General features: G+C 43.0%; 1 protein-coding gene across 4 annotated transcripts in view; it reads left to right on the top strand.

Moving 5' to 3' along the window:
* Window positions 1–19,657, top strand: part of MARCHF3 (membrane associated ring-CH-type finger 3) — a 105,277-nt gene that overhangs the window by 66,530 nt on the left and 19,090 nt on the right. For 2 of the 4 annotated variants that reach the window (XM_038402070.2, XM_043514825.1), the window contains exons 2-3: window positions 14,549–14,792; window positions 17,772–17,976. In XM_038402070.2, the coding sequence (XP_038257998.1) occupies window positions 14,605–14,792; window positions 17,772–17,976 (393 nt within the window). In that variant the 5' untranslated portion in view covers window positions 14,549–14,604. Of the gene's footprint in view, window positions 1–8,138; window positions 8,201–14,547; window positions 14,793–17,771; window positions 17,977–19,657 lie in introns of those variants that run through there. The other 2 variants (XM_038402071.2, XM_043514824.1) reach the window with 2 other exon arrangements.

Below are 19,657 nucleotides of genomic sequence, written 5' to 3'. Positions count from 1 at the left end.
TCAGGGCATGCGATCTAGTAGCTTCCGTGAGTTGCCGGAAGAAAGCCTCATCCACCTCATCCCCCTGGTCCGGTGGTCTATAGCAGACTCCCACCATGACATCACTCTTGTTGCACACACTTCTAAACTTAATCCAGAGACACTCAGGTTTTTCCACAGTTTCGTACCGGAGCTCTGAGCAGTCATACTGCTCCCTTACATACAGTGCTACTCCCCCACCTTTTCTGCCCTGCCTGTCCTTCCTGAACAGTTTATAACCATCCATGACTGTACTCCAGTCATGTGAGTTATCCCACCAAGTCTGTTATTCCAATCACGTCATAATTCCTTGACATCACCAGGACCTCCAGTTCTCCCTGCTTGTTTCCAAGGCTTTGTGCATTTGTATATAAGCACTTGAGATAACCTGTTGATCGCCCCTCATTCCCAGTATGAGGCAGGAGCCCTCCCCTCTCAGACATTCCTGCCTGTGCTTCCTCCCGGTATCCCGCTTTCCCACTTACCTCAGGGCTTTGGTCTCCTTCCCCCGGTGGACCTAGTTTAAAGCCCTCCTCACTAGGTTAGCCAGCCTGCTGGCAAAGATGTTCTTCCCTCTCTTCGTAAGATGGAGCCCGTCTCTGCCCAGCACTCCTCCTTCATGGAACACCATCCCATGGTCAAAGAATCCAAAGCCTTCTCTCCGACACCACCTGCGTAGCCATTCGTTGACCTCCACGATTCGACGGTCCCTACCCAGGCCTTTTCCTTCCACGGGGAGGATGGACGAGAACACCACTTGCGCCTCCAACTCCTTTATCCTTCTTCCCAGAGCCACGTAGTCCACAGTGATCCGCTCAAGGTCATTCTTGGCAGTATCATTGGTGCCCACGTGGAGAAGCAGGAAGGGGTAGCGATCCGAGGGCTTGATGAGTCTCGGCAGTCTCTCCGTCACATCACGAATCTTAGCCCCTGGCAAGCAGCAGACTTCTCGGTTTTCCCGGTCAGGGCGGCAGATAGATGACTCAGTCCCCCGGAGGAGAGAGTCCCCGACCACCACCACCCGCCTTCTCCTCTGGGAGTGGTGGTCGTGGAACCCCCAACCTCAGGACATCGCATCTCATGCCTCCCAACCAGCGGGGTCTCCTTCTGCTTTCTCCCCCCAGACATATCATCTGGTCCACTCTCCGCAATGGTAGGTGTGGAGAGAACATGAAAGCGGTTAGTTACCTGTGTCTGTGTTACTGGAACCCGGACATTCCGCTTACCTCTTCTGGAGGTCACATGTTGCCAAGCTTCTTCACTGGCCTCTTGGCTCCTCTGTGCAACCTGCTCTATATCTTTAGAGCTTTGTGCCCCTAGAAGGCTATCCTGAGTTTGGTCCAGAAAATCCTCAGTCTCTCGTATACAACGCAGGGTCGTTACCTGTTGCTCCAGACCTTCAATCTTCTCTTCCAATATGGAGACCAGCTTGCACTTTGTACAGACAAAGTCGCTTCTGTCCTGTGGAAGAAAGACAAACATGGCACATCCAGTGCAGGTCACAATAGCTGAACCCCCCCCTTCCATATCACCTACCTACTATGAGCTTCCTCAGAGACGTTGGCAAGATGTAAGCCTCACTGGGCTCACTCCAGGCGAACTCCCAGGCAAACTCCTGCTGTGAGCTGCTCTGCTGTCCCCGCTGCTCAGCTGGTTCGCGAGGCTCTGGCTATTTTCAAACAGCCAGGCTTCCCTGACGCAAACACACAGACACCCTAATGCCCGCCCCCTGCAGGCTAGCAGCCAATCAGACACTCACTCAGGCTCTCTCCCTGCCCTCCCAGCAAACACACGCTCGGATACTTCCTCAGCAAGCAAACACACACACTCGGATACTTACCAGTCCCAGGCAAACTCCTGCTGTGAGCTGCTCTGCTGTCCCCGCTGCTCCGCTGGTTCGCTGCCGCTCAGCTGGTTCGCGAGGCTCTGGCTATTTTCAAACAGCCAGGCTTCCCTGACGCAAACACACAGACACCCTAATGCCCGCCCCCTGCAGGCTAGCAGCCAATCAGACACTCACTCAGGCTCTCTCCCTGCCCTCCCAGCAAACACACGCTCGGATACTTCCTCAGCAAGCAAACACACACACTCGGATACTTACCAGTCCCAGGCAAACTCCTGCTGTGAGCTGCTCTGCTGTCCCCGCTGCTCCGCTGGTTCGCTGCCGCTCAGCTGGTTCGCGAAAAGTTGTAAAGTTGCTTGGTTTCTGCCAGAGCTGTACCTGATGCTGCAACTGCCAGAGGTCTCTGCTGGATACAGCTGCAAGCTGTGGGTTGCACTTCTTGCTACCCCAGCAGAGGCCACTGCTGCACTTGCCGCATCCAGTAGAGTAAGTCTGCTCCCCTGTTTGGGCTGAGCATGGGAACAGAGAGCAGCTTACAAACCAGGCTAATTTTTAAACTTGCCTGGTTGGCAATACAACCATCCCTGCTGAAATACCTAAGCACAGCAAAGTGAATTAAAGGTATAGTAAACTGGGGGGGTTGCCCCAAGTTCAGTCATTGGTACAGGTGCCTGATGTAGCCAGTGGTATTTACACTAATGGCGTTTTACTTACTTTAATTGGGGGGGGGGGAAGTTCTACCAGTGTAAATACCAAATTTGTCTATCTACAGCAGGCTGAAATCAAAAATCTCTGTTCCCCAACAGAGATGAGTCCTCAGCCTTCAATTCTGAATGTCCTTACTTTTGTCAGTTTTGACACCAATCATCATAGAAGTTTGTTTAAATTATTTTGAGCAGTAGGCAGTAAAAAGGGGGCTAGGGAAACAATTGAAGAAGAGTGTTGTCAGTTCCTCCAAATCAATCTCACTAAACTATTATTTTTGTACTTATATAGTAACGGGAGAGGTTCTTCCATCACTGTAGTGAATCCACCTCCCTGAGAGGCGGCTGCTAGGTTGACAGAACAATTTTTCCATCGATCTAGTTCTGTCTGCACAGGGACTAAGATCAGTTTAACTACAGCACTTGGGAGTGTGGATTTTTTCATACTACTGAGTGATGTAGCTGAGTCAATCTAATTTTGTAGTGTAGATCAGCCCTAGGAGCCAGATAGGCCAGTTTTTCAAATAGCATCTAGACCCAAAGCTATAAAATTTGCAGGTGTCAGCCAGCTAGTTGCAAGTCTGTTGGCCTTAAATTAACAAATATGCGTTGGGTATACAAATAAAAAGATTCCTATTGACTTCAGTGGAGCTGAATCACATATTATGTGTACAATAGTCAGGTGCAGTTTAAGTAGCCTCTTTGAAGATTTGGGTTACAATAACAACATACTGTAAGAAACTTTCAGAGTGTAACTAGAAGCACATACTACTTTGTTTTTCCGATTGTGCTTAAGTGCTACACTCCTTGGATTTTATTCATGCCTGTGTTCTACCAGCTTCTGCCTGCTGAAATCCAGGCACCAGAAAGTCCATCCACTCAAAGAGACATTGCAGTGACACAAGGTATCTGCAATCCCCTGCTCCACAAAGGAGCCTGGAGACAGCTGTCACAGCTCAGGAAGTATTTGGACTGACCTGCGAAAATCTGGTCAGAACAGAGGATGTGCTGAGTAATGGTTTCCTCCTCCTATTTGTCCAGTGATCCAGAAAATCATCTGAGAAAAACAAGACACGTTCTGACTTTCTAGTGTTAAGAGGACTAACAAAAACATAGCACCCCTTCTTTAAACATCTAAATAAAGAAAGACAGCCCCTGTTTTCTCCCCCCTTTTCAGGTCAGCCTTATGTTAACTCTGTATTTATTTCTGTTAATGGAAGACTTATGAATAAAACTAAAGAGCCAGATTCGTAAAGATACCTATGTGCCCTGGCCGTATAGTGGAATTCTCAGCTCCGAGTTAGCTGGCTCAGGCTACCTGCATTATACACGAAGAGTTGGGCATCTATGAAAGGGATACTCAGAAGTGAGCAAAATGAGCAGGGAACCACCTAAGCTAGCCAGGAGGCCAAATGCAAAGGGTTTTTGTCCAGATTCAGAGGTACTAATTAGATGCCTAATTGCCAGTGATCTGAACCTTAGGTCCCTCTCTCTGCTCAGGGTTCTTAGCCATGAAACCTCTCTTGGCATTGGGAATGAGCTGCCGTTTTAACAGTAAAATGTTAGTGGGGCCAAAGTATTGGACATACAATCCTAATTGTGTTTGTAAATGTGGCCCAAAGTTTGGCTAGTTTAAGTATTTATTCATTTGGCAAACATCATGAACTTTTTTCACTAGTGAAAACTTTATTTATACTTACATTTATACATACATTCATTAATAATTCAATTTGAACATTGCTATTTATACAGTTCTACTATGCCAAGGGGAGGAAAAAAAAAGTTGTCACATGCTCTAATTGAAAATGATTTGAAATTCAGGGCATCCAAATAGGAGTGCTGATTTATGGATGGGCAATGACATTTTGAAAACATACGACGAATAAAGGAACATTCAGGGATCTGTCCTGAGTCCGTTCTATTCAATATCTTCATAAATGATTTGGATAATGGCATAGAAACTACATTAATAAAGTTTGTGAACAATACCAAGCTGCGAGGGATTCCAAGCACTTCGGAGGACAGGATTAGAATTCAAAGTGATCTTGACAAACTGGAGAAATGATATAGGATGAAATTCAATAAATACTACACTTGGGAAGGAATAATCAGTTGCACAAATAGAAAATGGGAAATGACTGCCAAGGAAGGAATACTGTAGAAAAGGATCTGGGGGTTATAGTGGATCACAAACTAAGAGTCAGCAATGTAATACTGTTTCAAAAATACAAATATAATTCTGGGATGCATTAGGAGGAATGTTGAAAGCAAGACATGGTACATAATTCTTCACTCTATTCAGTACTGATAAGGCCTCAACTGAAGTGAGGTGTCCAGTTCCGGGCACCTCACTTTGGAAAAAGATATGGACAAATTTGAAGGAAGTCCAGAGAAGAGCAACAAAAATGATCAAAGGCCTAGAAGATATGACCTATGAGAAAAGATTGAAAGAATGGGTTTGTTTAGTCTGAAAAGAAGATGGGGGGGGGGAGAGACAGGATAAGTTTCCAAGTATATAAAAGGTTGTTTATAAAGAGAAGCTTATTTATAAATTGTCTCCTTAACCACTGAGAAAAGGACGAGCAAGGGAGATTTAGGTTAGACATTAGGAAAAGCTTCCTAACTGTAAGGGTAGTTAAGCACTGGACAAATTACCTAGAGAGCTTATATCAGTCACTGGAGGTTTTTAAGAGGAGGTTAGACAAACACCTGTGGGGGATGGTCTAGTTCAGGGGTAGGCAACCTATGGCACGCGTGCCAAAGGCGGCACGCGAGCTGATTTTCAGTGGCACTCACACTGCCAAGGTCCTTGCCACCAGTCTGGGGGGCTCTGCATTTTAATTTAATTTTAAATGAAGCTTCTTAAATATTTTAAAAACCTTATTTACTTTACATACAACAATAGTTTAGTTATATATTAGACTTATAGAAAGAGACCTTCTAAAAACATTAAAATGTATTACTGGCACGGGAAACCTTAAATTAGAGTGAATAAATGAAGACTCGGCACACCAGTTCTGAAAGGTTGCCGACCCCTGGTCTAGTTGTTATTACTCAGTCCTGCCTCAATGCAGGGGTTGGACTAGATGACCTGTTGATGTCCTTTCCAGTCCTACATTTCTGTGATTCACACTGAAGTGCCTTGTGCCTGTGTAGTAGTAGTGGCACTCAATTCTCTCTGACATGCATGTTTATAAAATTGCAGTTAATATACAGTTTAGAGCATAGCAATTTTAAAGCTCTGCATGTACAGATCAACTGAGCTGAAAATTATCTACAGTATTCAAAACTAGTAAGATGTGAGTTGAAATAAAATCATCCTGAATTGCTCAACAATATCAATGGAATGAGCATTGCACTCTATATATTGTAAAACATTACCGTGAAATCTTGCAAGTATTACATAGCATGCCTTGCTCAAGTGGTAAATATGCATAACATCTTCCTGTTTCAACATTCTCAACTTGTATCTCATAGCTCCTAGAAGTTGTTTTTCTTCAACACTGAATGCAGCTAAGTTAGGAGTTTTAAACAGTTTTTTTCTTTTAAACTACAGCACTGAATGTTGTTCTAAAATTGTTTTCCAAATATTCTTAAACTCCCAGTTGATCCCCTGCTGATGTTCTTTGTGAAAAGTATTGCAGGTCTAATAATAATATATTGCATTTTTGTAATTCACTGTCGAACTTGAGTTTTATGTCCTCCTCTGGTGGATTTTTAGAGGATAACTTTATAACTACCAGCTAAGGGAGTTATATCTTGAACTCAAGTAGTAGAAGCTCATGCTTTTAAGTCTGGATGACTTGGGTTCAATCTTTGGTGACTAGCTATGATGGAGGTTGCTACACTATCCCTCTAATTAGGTTCTGAACATGCTTTGTTGTAGGCAGAGCTAGCCTATAGTTAAGCAACCAAAAATTTAGAATGGGAAGTGTTGAAATGTTGGGAAGCCTTATAATTTTGCCAGTCTGGAACATCCATCTGAGGGATTGGGGGAGGGGGAGGAAGAGTGAGATAGGACCAGGAAACTGGGACCAGGAATCCAGGGCGGTGGTGGGAGGCAGTTGAAATCAGATGAGGAGCTGGGGTGGGTTAGGGAGACAGCAATAGGAGAGACATAGACTGGAGGGGACAAAGGCAGAAGAGTCTTTGACTACTAAAGACTACTAGAGGATTCCTGAGTCTCACAGTTCCTGTTCTGTCAGCAGATATCTGTGAAACCCAGTGGCAAAAGTGTCTCATCCCCCATAGAGCTGGTCTATGATTTCACTATATTCCACATGACAATTTCTGGGGCAGTTCAGTTTTGCTATTTTTAAAAAACCTGGGGAAATACATACAGAAACTATGTTGAGAGAACATTATGGTTGCGAAGTCAAGCATTCAGAAATGCCAAAGGTCAGTTAATCCAGCCTTTGTGTACCAATGAGTTCTTGACTTTGCAATTTTAACAATATTAAGGTAGGTAAGAATCCTGGTTCTTATTTTGTGTTTTAAGTGAAAATAGGCGCAGAGAAGTTAAGTAATTTGTCCAGGGTCACACAACAGAAACCAGGCCTCCTGACTCCTGTGCCCGTGTTTTAAACATACAGTCAACTTAGTCTCCCACTGCATGTCAGAGCCATCTAGATGCCCACGGAAGGGGAAAGGTGATAAATGAAAGGAAATTCTGGTTCTGAGAACTGTCAGGGAAGGTGAATTCCCTGCAGCTGGGGTCAAACTTGCCCAGAGCTGTAGGAGAGTTAGAAAAAAAAGTCATAGAATGTCCTGGAGCTTTAAGGGAGTTGTGCTCAGCCCCACCTGCGCCTATGGGCTGGGATGGTGAATAATACAGAGAATACTATAATAAGAATGACCATACTGGGTCAGACAAAGGTCCATCTAGCCCAGTATCCTGTCTTCCGACAGTGGCCAATGCTAGGTGTCCCAGAGGGAATGAATGGAACAGGTAATCATCAAGTGATCCATTCCCTGTCACTTATTCCCAGTTTCTGGCAAACAGGCTAGGGACACCATCCCTGCCCATCCTGGCTAATAGCCATTGATGGACCTACTCTCTATGAATTTATCTAGTTCTTTTTGAACCTTCTTATAGTCTTGGCCTTCACAACATTCTCTGGCAAAGAGTTCCACAGGTTGACTGTGCATTGTGTGAAGAAATACTTCCTTTTGTTTTTTTTGAACCTGCTTCCTTTTAATTTCATTTGGTGACCCCTAGTTCTTGTGTTATGAGAAGGAGTAAATAACACTTCCTTATTTACTTTCTCTACACCAGTCATGATTTTATAAACCTCAATCATATCTCCTCTTAGTCCTCTCTTTTCCAAGCTGAAAAATCCTGGTCTTATTAATCTCTTCTCCATACCCCTAACAATTTTTGTTGCCCTTTTCTGAACCCTTTCCAATTCCAGTATGTCTTTTTTGAGATGGGGCGACCACATCTGCATGCAGTATTCAAGATGTGGGCATACCATGGATTTATATAGAGGCAATATATTTTCTGTCTTATTAACTATACCTTTCTTAATGACTCCCAGCATTCTTTTTGTTTTTTTGACTGCAGCTGCACATTGAGTGGATGTTTTCAGAGAACTATCCACAGTGACTCCAAGATCTCTCTCTTGAGTGGTAACAGGTAATTTAGACCCTATCATTTTATATGTATAGTTGCGATTATGTTTTAAAGATATAGAAGATCAGTGGAGTGAGCCTTGTCTGGAATACCGTGTGCAATACCAATCTCAAAAATGGTCAGAGAAGGTTGAGTAGTGTGGAAAAAATCATATGAAGAGATTGAAAACATTAGGATTCTACCTTAGAATGAAGATGAGTAAGGGAGGAGAGGAATGATGGGAAGATAATGAATGGTAGAAGGTAGAGTAGGAACTTCTGCTCTCTGTGTTTACCCAAGAGCAGGGGGATCTTCAGTGAAAACAGGCTAGGAAATCCAAAACCAATAAAAGGAAATACTTTGTCCCCCCGCACAGTTTATAATTAGACTGTGGAACTCATTGCCCCAGGAAGCCACTGGGGCCAATAACATGCAAGAGGATTGAACATTCACATGAAAAGACTATCCAGAGTTATCAGTTATAAGAATTTTTGGAAATATTAAACCTCATGCTTCAGGGTTTATGCTAGTCTCTAATCTGAGATGTGGATCCCACCATATGTGGCAATATTGCCTTCCCAGAAGCCAAGGAAGGTAAGGTATCTGCCTTAATTTCCCCACTCTGGTAAACGTACTGCCTCCCCACAGTGGTCTTCCAGCTCCCAGCACTGCTGGATCAGTGACGTGACTAAGCCCGCCTGGAATATCACACAAATCCACCCCTTCAAGAATTAATAGAAAAGTCTAATGGAAACAAAGCCATCTCGTAGCTGTCCTCAGACTACAGAGATCTTCCACTGTTTGCTCAGGCTGCATCCGTCCAGGGCTACCTAACATCTTCACCATCTCTGGGCAGTAGTTCCTATTCTAGCTCCCTCCTAGGTTACTGTTCCAGCTCCCTCCTGAGTTCAACAGTTCATTTTCCCTGTTGGCACGAAGCCATCAAAGGGGGTTCTTCTTCCACCCTCACTGAAGTCCCAGCCTCAACCCTCTAAGCAACTGCAAGCATCAATTCCTTTCAGCACTGCTTACAGCAGTACCCTTTCCCAGGGCTTCCCAATTACCCTTGTGTCAAGGATGAGGGTCTCCCAGAGCTGCCTTTCAAGCTCACTACAAAGAGCCAGCCTCCCTCTGCCCTTCGTATCACCCACCTGACCTTTCTGCAAGAGAGCCTTCCATCTCCCTTCTCATTGAGATGAGCAGGCTTCCTCTTATAGGAAACCTAAATACCCATTGCCTGAGGAGGAAGTTAACTAGGCACAGGTACGGCTGTGCTCAACTCCCTTAAAGGACAAGCTCGCCTTCTGGCAGTCCCCAAATGATATTTTTCACAATGACATTGACATAGTTAAGTACTCCTGTTCTGCGATACACAGTCATATATGTTCAAAAAACATTAAACTGTTCTGAAATAAAAGTTTGCCGTTTTTAATAATAGCAAAAGCATATTTGAACATAAACTTCTTGTTTTTGTGTGCCATATTTTCATAAAGACTTCCAAGCAAAATGGATTCATCTTCACCAGCAAAATTTGTCAGGCAAATTGAGGGGCTCCACTGAGGCCCTTAGAAAACATGATCTTATTAAGTCACGTAAGGACTGGCAAGAGCAATATGTGGCTTGGTTTCCTGTTTGGCCTTGAACATCACTAGCTTGTCATTTCTCCTTGATGCTTAATGATAACTTAAAACAGTGAGCAACAGGTAGTGTTAAACTGGGGGGAAAGATTCTGGAGAGACAGATGCATTTTCTTAAGGAATGTAAAAATAAATTAATAGAAACCAAAGCGCCCCCACAGATTTGTTTTTTGTTTTTCCATGACTAAAACACTCCTTAGGGAAGCCTTCTCCAGCTAACGAGTTAGTGTGTGTATGTCTCCCCTCTCCTCCCCCCCCCGGTTCTAAAATCTCAAAGCTGATTGATATAAGTTTGAGTTGCATTTCTTGAAATGAATCAAAGGCTCCTGAGAATGTAGGATGGGAAAAGCGAATGGGTTTCTAAGCATATGAATACAACAGACGCATTATGTGCTGTTTTTAATAAGGGTGCTGAAAAAGCACAAATGGGCAGTTTATGCAAGAGCTCTACTTCAATATTTGTGTAACTTTTGCCTCCTACCGCCTTACAGTATAAGAGTTTTTTTGTCTCATGGGAATCCATTCCAAACCACTCAGGGTTTCTACTGAAGCTCTGAAGAGATTCTCCCATGGTTAAAACTGAAAATCCACTATTGTAATTGAATTCATCAGCATGATGGTGCTTTATGGGTTTAAAAAATTAATTCAATTTATGCACAGTAGTGAAAAGTGTACTGAGGATTCAATGTATATGCCCATTGTAAATTCAGGTGAGCTGCTGAAATTCTTTCCCTGGCTGTTGAGGCTGGTTTTTGACATCTCCATATGTTTTAATAGAACTTAAGAGTCCGAGTGCCTTGCATACAAGTATTTCTGGAGTCCTGTAGTTTCTCTTAATCCCCGAGTTACAAGTCTCGTACAGGAGGAAAATCCTTCTATAAAGAAAAGCTATTTAAGTAACTGTTATTGTTAGGAATACTCAACTGTTGGTGTAGCCAAGAAACAAAGGCCTATAATTTCATTCCATACTGTGGATTGCCAACATTTGGTGGCACTTGTGTCTAAGGGCCTACTAGTAGCCTCTGTATCACGTTTTGCCCCTTCATTGTAAAGGGTTGGTGGGGAAGAGAGACAAGCTTCCTGATCTGTATATTGTCTGCTTTTGTGTTTTGAAAAGCCCACAGAAAGAGGCTTGGAATAATAATTTTTTTTTTAAAAAGGGTGCGGGGAGATAATACCACCAGTGAGTTGTATAGTATCACATGGGGTGGGAACAAGCAGATCAGGAAGGAAGAGAGTGTGTATAAGCTAGGGCTGACCTTTGCTGGAATAGCATCTTGTAATTTTTAGTAAGTCATTATAGGGAGAAGGATAGGGCCCCATGGCTAAAGCAGAAGACTAAGATTCAGGAAATATGGTTCCTGGCTCTGCAACAGACTTCCAGAATAACCTTGTGTAATTTACTTCAACACTTTTGGGGCCTCAGTTCCACTCTCTACTTCTCTGCCTCAAAGGGGTTATTGAGATGTACTGTATTATTTGTTGTAAGGTGCTTCAAGTTTCTCAGAAAAAATGTTACATATAAGTGCAAAGTACTACCATCATTCAGCAGGCACATGGTAGTCACTGGGCACTAGAAGAATAGGAAGATTCATGGTTTGAACAGCACAATGGAAAGATAATTTTCTCAGTAGAATTTTGGTTAGATAGGAGAGAGGCAAGGTGGGAATCGGAGTACAGACGAGGAAGTTGCAGTAATCAAGGCAGAGAGAGGAAACAACAGATTATAAACATTTTCTCAAGTGTGTCAATAAGTATACACTTAATGCCAGCTTTCATTAGAAACAGGATAAAGTCTTGGACTGCCCTCCTGGGGTTTCCAATTTCAAAGTTTGGAGCAAGTTTATCTCACTAATACCTTTTCTGTTCATCTCAATCCTTTTATATGGTCTTGTCACTTTGTATTAGTACTGCCTTTCTCTGCAACTCCTGGCATCTGAAATAGTCCTTCTACCTCCTCAGTATTACATCTCTCATTAAATGTCATATGGAAAGACATTTTCTTCCTTGACTTTGATCTTAATCTCTCCCCTTCTGCTAAGATATTTGTGGCCACAGTAGAGAGATTTCCACGTATTTTGGATGGAAAACATTCCGAATGAATTTGGGGTTTTATTGGCTATAAAGATTTATTGTTCAAAATCAACATAGACTTCAGTTTTGCCTTAGTCAGTATGTACCTCTCAGGACAATTAATCTTGGTCTTCACCTCAGAGTACAATATGTGCTTATTATTTAAGCCTGTAATTGTATTAATTCCAAGCATATACTGTGGGATACAGTTTGCATAAAAAAAACTCTCCCAGGAGTACTGTGTTTGGAATCAAGTTAATTACATTTTAGATCTATGCTAGAATTGAAACCATTTTTTTAACATTATTCTCAAGGCCTGAAATAATGTCATTATCGGTTTTGTGAAAATGTTTTTCCATTAGAAAAGTGAAAATTATTAAATTAGACAAAAGAATAGGGCAAGATGGCTACACTAGCCTGGAATGTCAAGGCAGTGCTTTGCACAAGGGTTTGAATTAAGAATACAGGTGGGAGATAGCTACAACTAAGAGTTCTGGGTGCTTTAATAGTCTGCAGTTAGTTGCATCGTCTGGTGTTTCAGAAAATGCTCTTAAAAACTTATCAAATGGCTAATGGATGTGTTTGTAAAGGCTTGGATGGTCACTTTCTATGGAACGATAAATTTGCTGTTGTACATAATGAGGTCAGTGAAGCAATCAGAAAGGAAATATATAGTTCTGTAGCTTGGGTCTGTAAGCACCATCTAGACTATTTAAGTTTAATGAAGCAGCTACTCTGTTTCTGCGTATTCTTGTTGAACAGTCTCAGCATGTATTTTAAAATAAAAGTGTTACTGGTAATCATGTCCCTGCACACTCTTCTTGGAAATCCTGTGGGTCTTATTCTCATAAGAAGTCTTCATCTTTTATGTGCTAATGGTTTTGAAATTAGTTATTTGCTGCATTTTCATTGTAAATGAGGATCAGAATGTGATTTTTTTTCTTTTCCCTGTTCTCTGAACATCGAAACTACTGTAAGCTGGCTCATCAGCATCCACTTCTCTCTGGGGTATAGAGTTTGAAAAGTAGCTGAAAATGATCCCATTAAAACACACACGTTCCCAGGCATTCTTTCCTATTCTTAGAAACCTGTCTAAGAAGGCCTGCATCCATTCCAGAGCTTGCATTGTACAAATGACATGGCATCACCATCACATCCTTGCATCTCCCAAGGTCTTACTGCCAAAGAGATTCAGTCAGGAGACTTCAAAAATTCAACAGTGACATTCCAGTGTCTATTCAAATCCAAAGAGATCCAGTTACATTAATTCATTCTTTAAAGACACGTTTCTAAAGGGCTCTTAAAAGAAGTAATTATTAATATTTAAATGCAGGAGTTTGATTCCTAGCACACAGTACTGTACAAATAATGGTGGCTGAAACATGAATTAAGTTTTGGTTTTTTAGATGGACTAAATGTTATGCACAGACAGAAACACTTAGGCACAATGCAAGTCTGGCTCCAATTTGCACAAAGAATAATAATCATTCATAGCACTTAAAGTGGTATTTTACATCCATGGATCTCAAGGCATCTTACAAAGGAAGATGGGGGGGGGGATCATTCACATTTTATAGATGGAGAAAGTAAGGTCTAGAGAAGTTAAGCCCAGAGCCTCGAGGTATTTAGGCACCTAACTCCCAAAAAGGATCAGGGCCCAAGTGGCCTGCCCCGTATTACATTGATTCAGTGACAGAGCTGGAAACCAAGTCTCCAAGTACTGTGTCCGATGTGCTTATACATTGACTCATACTGCCTGCCTTAAAAATCATACCTGCACATAATGAGTATCATTATGTGAAGTTGCAAAGAATTCATGTACAAAGGCTCTGTCGTCTTCCCTTATTGCTAACGTAACCTTTGCTTTGCAATTATCACTATCCAGGATAGTATATAAAATATATTCTAAGTGATGGGAAAATGAACCAAACATATGAGAGAGCCATATGCATGCCATGATTTTTACCTTTCCTTGTGGCATGAATTATTACTGCATGCAGGCTATCATTAAGTGTTTGTGTCATAAATGTTTGGTATTTGTTGTTTCTCTATTCTGCTGTGTTGGTGAAGTAATGCACTTAGCAATAATGGATTATTTTCACAGAGGGATTTCACAGAGTAGATCATCAGCGACAGTACTTTCTCTTTCAAGACATAACACTGTCAGTTTGTGGTCAGAGGCAAGTGTCAAGTTAAAATGAACTTCATACATTAATTTGCAACACAGGCAAAAGAGACAGACAAAAGGTTCCAATCTTTTCATTTATCACCACCACGACTTTAAAATCTACAGAGAAAAACAAAGGAAACCCTGTACATGCAGTTGCTTCCTAGATATGCACATTGCACAAGTTGTTATTTTTCAACTATAAGTAATATTTTAAGATTTCTTTCAATACCAAGAGGTAGGTAGCTTTGGGAGTGTTTTTTTTTAAACTCCTCTCATTTCATAGAGATCAATATGATAGTTACACGCACAGATATGCCTGCTGCATTGTTATTAAATGCCACAATTTTGTGTGTGTGTGTGTGTGTAAAATTTCTAAGAAGATATGGTGCGACTCCAACCCTGTTTCATTTTAATGGGATGTTGGTTGCCTGTAATTTTGCATTCACTGTTAACAGCCCTGCTTTAATAAATTGTTTTCTGATCTGTTCCTAGATGGAAATCCTGTATGAATGTGAAAACCATTAGCAGAGTAATTGCTGTCTATTACCATGACAACCAGCCGCTGCAGTCACCTGCCTGAAGTCTTACCAGACTGCACCAGTTCAGCTGTTCCCCTAGTAAAGACGGTGGAGGATTGTAGCAGTCTTGTGAATGGACAGCCGCAGTATGTCATGCAAGTTTCAGCCAAGGACGGGCAGCTTCTGTCAACAGTAGTAAGGACTCTTGCCACACAGAGGTACAGTAGTATGAAATAAAAAATAAACAAACATGTAATTGATCATTAAACTGTTTTAGCTAGGAAGTGCAGAAAGGGGCTAGAATTACAGTATTCAAGTCTGTATCAGACAAGAGATCTTTATAAAAAAGCCAAACACACATACAGGCTCAGTCATTCCTGTTTCTATGACAATTAAGTAAGAAGCTAAAATTCACCATGTTTAGTTTTCTATTTTAAGTCATACGCAGAAGAAGAAGATAGATGTGTTGCTGCTCGCGTAAGATTTACTACTGTGATAATTAAACTCTGGTCACTATAATTTTATCATCATCACCTCTCACCTTTTATTATACTAAACTCTCATTATACCTTCAAAAAAATGTGGCCGTGCTGTCTGAAGATGCGGATGGTCAAGTGAATAAGTTTCAATAATTTCTCCCAATTTGTAGAAGGAAACTTCAGAATGTTACCCCTGATGACTTGTGCATGCTACTCATTACTTACTGATGAGAACACTCATTCCAGTGATGCTTCGAACATGGGTTTCATCTCAAACACACATGGTCGCTGTCAGGTTACAGAATATTGCACACAGTGTTCCTCTCCCTCCCTCCTCACGTGCCGTTGCTAATACTGCCATAACACATTTTGTTCAGACTGCCATTCCTAAACCATGCCACACGCTCTGACTCGCTGAACCGGCAAAGAATCTGTCTCTCGTGAAGATTCACGTGCAGGCTTTGTTACCGGAGCCATTGCTCATGTGATTGATAGCAGCTTTTCATGCTGTTGATGCAGACTGACAGATTATGTGACAAAATATATATTTAAGTCATATACTTTGAGACCACAAGCTGGGTGGGTTTTTTTGTTTTCTTAACGCTTTAATAAGAGACTCCATAGGCTTTGACAATATTCACACAGGAGATTTTGGGCAAAATTCTACTCTATTTCCCTGGTGACTTTAGAGTAGTTCTGGATTTACACCAGTGTAACAGAGCACAGAATCACACCCACTGCATTGTTTAAAGGGGAACCTTATTAACTTGCTGGGGTGTCATGTAAAAATGTGGGTTTTTGGAGTGAAACAATTATTCCTTTCAGTTTTTTATCAAACTGAACTTACTAGCTCAGATCTGCATGAAATGTCATAACATACACCACTGGATTTTGTTTTTTTTAACTAAACAGTGGGCCAGATTGTCCTTTCGCTTAGGCCACCTTTCACTATAAGAGTGGAAAATCCAGTGAAGTGTAAAGGAAAACCCAGCCCAGTATACACAGGGCACCATTGAAGAGCAGCCAGAGCAGGGGTGGTGAGCAGCTGCAACACATTGCACAATAATGAGGAGAGGAAATTTGGGTCAGTGACAGAGACACAAAGGCACGATTTTTATAAGAAAGCCCTGTGAACCCAAAGCATCCATACAGAGTTGGCGTTTTCAAGGTCTCAGCCAAAAGATCCATGCACATGAAAATGCAGCTTATTCAATTTATCTACGTTGGCTAGATGAACAGCTACTGCTGGGATTTGAAACTGTGGGTCCAGGGAGTCCAAGCATTTCGAGGCGGGTACTTAATCTACCCCTCTAGCATGTTACAATTCTAGCATTTCAGGGATCTATCATCTCTCATTTGTTTTTCATGCATGTTACTGATAATTACATGTGTCTGTAGAAGGGAGAACTGAGTCCTTAAGGCTTTTGTAAGGGAGAGGTGCTCTTCCCCTCCCCCCGTCTGTGCCCCATCAAAAGTGATCCTTCTTTGGGCTGAGAAGAATCACACTGTTCCTTTCAGAGCCCAGTAATGGTGCTCCTTAGCTGGCTATAAGGAATTGCTCCAGATGTGTGGTGCTGCTTTCACCAGACCAGAGCATCCTGGATCTCTTAAGTGCCCAGTCACATGTGGCTTGGAGACTCTGTTCATATACTTGGCAGTACATGGTGCTACCGGGAGGTCAGTTTGTGTCACAGCATTATTGTTTCAGGCTAAATTAGAGTTTGTATGTGTGCGTGCATCTTACCCTGTACTTCAGTGGCATATATCATGACTAAGGCTATGATTTTGTCATGGAGGTCATGGACTTCCGCAACTTCCAAAGGCTTCTGTGACTTCAGCCCTGGCAGCTGGGAGTTGCAGGGTCCTGCCACTGTGGGAGGCGGCAGGGAGCTGTAAGGTACCCTTGCTGCCTGAGGCAGTGGGCCCCCAAGCTCTCAGCCACCATGGGCAGTGGGGGTAACCAGCAGCTCCCAGCTTCTGCGGGAGGGCTGTGGGATTCCCACAGCATTCCCTGCCACTGGGGAAGGAGGCAGGGGGACCCTATAACTCCTCTCCCCCAGTGGTGGCGTGCCAGCTGGGGAGAGGAGGTAGGGGGGACCCTGGAGCTCTGAGCTCACATGGGTGGTGGGGGTCCCAGAACTCCCAACCACCCTGCAACTGTCTAGTCCCTTCCTATTGTGTCATCGATATTTTTAGTAAAAGTCATGGACAGGTCATGGGCAATACAGAAAAATTCATGGAAGCCCCTGACTTTTACTAAAAATATCCATGATAAAATCTTAGCCTTAATCATGACTAGCGTCCCTGTAACAGGCATCCACTTTGGGATAGGGTTAAAATATACTCTGCTTCACTTGGAGATTTCACCTGTAGTGCACCCCCCAAAGTGTTTCCTGGTGTATTTCTTTCTCTACTTTGTGGGAAACGATAAATTTGTCAGTGTAGATAAATTGTCTGTCTATTCCCTTCTCCAACTGTTAAGGACTTCCTTCCAGCCTGTAACTGTACAGACCAGAAGTAGCAGCACTTCTGAACAAGAATATCACAGTGCCTTCAGTCTTTAGCCTGGGGATCATGCTGTATGCTATGTATAAATAAGGGTGAAGTATATACACACTGTGAACATTCCATCTTGTTATGCTGGAACATGGGGTAAGAGAAATTAGATGCTTTACAACCTAACATACTGACCAGCAGCTTCCCTTTCTTGTTTGGCAGCCCTTTCAATGACAGGCCAATATGCAGGATCTGCCATGAAGGCAGCAGTCAGGAAGACCTGCTCTCTCCATGTGATTGTATGGGAACCCTGGGGACTATTCATCGCAGCTGCCTGGAGCATTGGCTGTCCTCTTCGAATACCAGTTACTGTGAACTCTGCCACTTCAGGTTTGCAGTAGAGCGCAAACCCAGGCCGTTAGTAGAGGTCAGTAAATGAGCCATGTCCTCAAAAGCTTAGTTTTAATGAGCAAGTGATGTGTGTTTTACACCAGTACCACAAAGCCTTTGCAGCTTCACTGAAGCAAAAGAAAGGCTGTGAATTTTGGGCATTGGGAGGTGGGGGCAGCAGCAGAGCGGGAATAACAAAACCTTCATTTTGAAGCAATCCGCTTGAGTGAGAAGAATGAAATTGATGGTTTTCCTTCACTGTAAACATCTAAACGAACATCATCTTGTGAACAGTTTGCCTCAAGTAGAAAATGCTTAGTGATCATTTTGGCTAGACTGGTAGAGAGCTAGCTAGAAAACTGATTTTTTTTTTCTATCTCTGGAACACTAGACAAACGTTACTTGGGATAATGAATATAGGTCAGGAATTAATTAACCCCTCTCCCCCACAAATCTGGCTTCTGTTTTTAGCCCTTAGAAAGGAATTGTTAGAGGTTTTACATTTTAGCACTTTTCAGATGACCCTTTTGCCTCTTCTTGCCTGTGCACCAGACTACAGAGTAATATTGGGCAATTATTTTCCCTGTCAATTAAAATGTAGCTATTGCAGGGTTGGCAAACTTTGTGGCCTGAGGGCCACATCTGGATATGGAAATTGTATGGAAGGCCAGGAATGCTCATGAAATTGGGGGTGCAGGCTCCGGCTCGGGGTGCGGGCGGGTGCTCCGGGATGAGACCGAGGGGTTCAGAGGGCGGGGGGGGGGGTCAGGGCTGGGGCAGGAGTGCAAGCCCAGGATTTGCTTACCTCAAGCAGCTCCCAGAAGCAGTGGCATGTCCCACCTCTGGCTGCTATGCGGACGCGTGTCCAGGCACCTCTGTGCACTGCTCTGTCCACAGGCTCCGCCCCGTAGCTCCCTTTGGCTTCAGTTCCTTGCCAATGGAAGCTGTGGAGGTGGCACTTGGGGAAGGGGCAGCGTGCAGAGCCCCCTGGCTGCTCCTACGCATAGGAGCTGAGGGAGGGACATACCGCTGCTTCCAGGAACTGTGCAGAGCAGGGCAAGACCCCGACCCCACTCCCTGCCTGGAGTTCCACAGTGGGGCAAGCCCCAGACCCCACTCCCTGGCAGGAGCTCGAAGGCCAAATTAAAATGTCTGGAGGGCTGGATGTGGCCCCTGGGCCATAGTTTGCCTACCTGTGGGCTATTGCTTACTGCAATTGCTTTAATTAATGTACAAAATTGCCTGGTCTTGTGCTAAAAAGCAGTTAAGATACAGGTTTGACTTGGCTGATAAGCTTGCTTCTCCCTTATTTTGACTTCTGAAATATTGTGAAATTTGAGTCCCTTGTATAATTAAAACTGAATTGCTTCAAAATGAAGGTTTTGCTATTCCTGTCCCCACCTGCCAACACCCAAAATTCACAGCCTTTCTTTTGCTTGAGTGAAGCTGCAAAGGCTCTGAGTTCTTTATGAGAATAGTGAGATACATCTTATTTCATGTTGGTTGGGGACACGGAGGTTTGATCAGTGCTGTACGTGCTTCATGTGTGGCTGATTTTGGATTAGTACTGTATGTTTACATGGAAAAAATGACAATATAAACAGAAAAAAAAAATTTTTCCCATCTGGTTCATAAGCAGCAGGAGGTAAGGTTCTGCATCCACCAATCTCATCTTTTATCTAATTGGAAAAAAACTACATCAGCCCAATTGGATGGGA

This window comes from Dermochelys coriacea, chromosome 5 (assembly GCF_009764565.3).
Source record: "Dermochelys coriacea isolate rDerCor1 chromosome 5, rDerCor1.pri.v4, whole genome shotgun sequence".
Classification (NCBI taxonomy): Eukaryota; Metazoa; Chordata; order Testudines; family Dermochelyidae; genus Dermochelys; species Dermochelys coriacea.
Note: the sequence above shows the minus strand (reverse complement) of the source record. Positions and strands in the feature narration are given on the sequence as shown.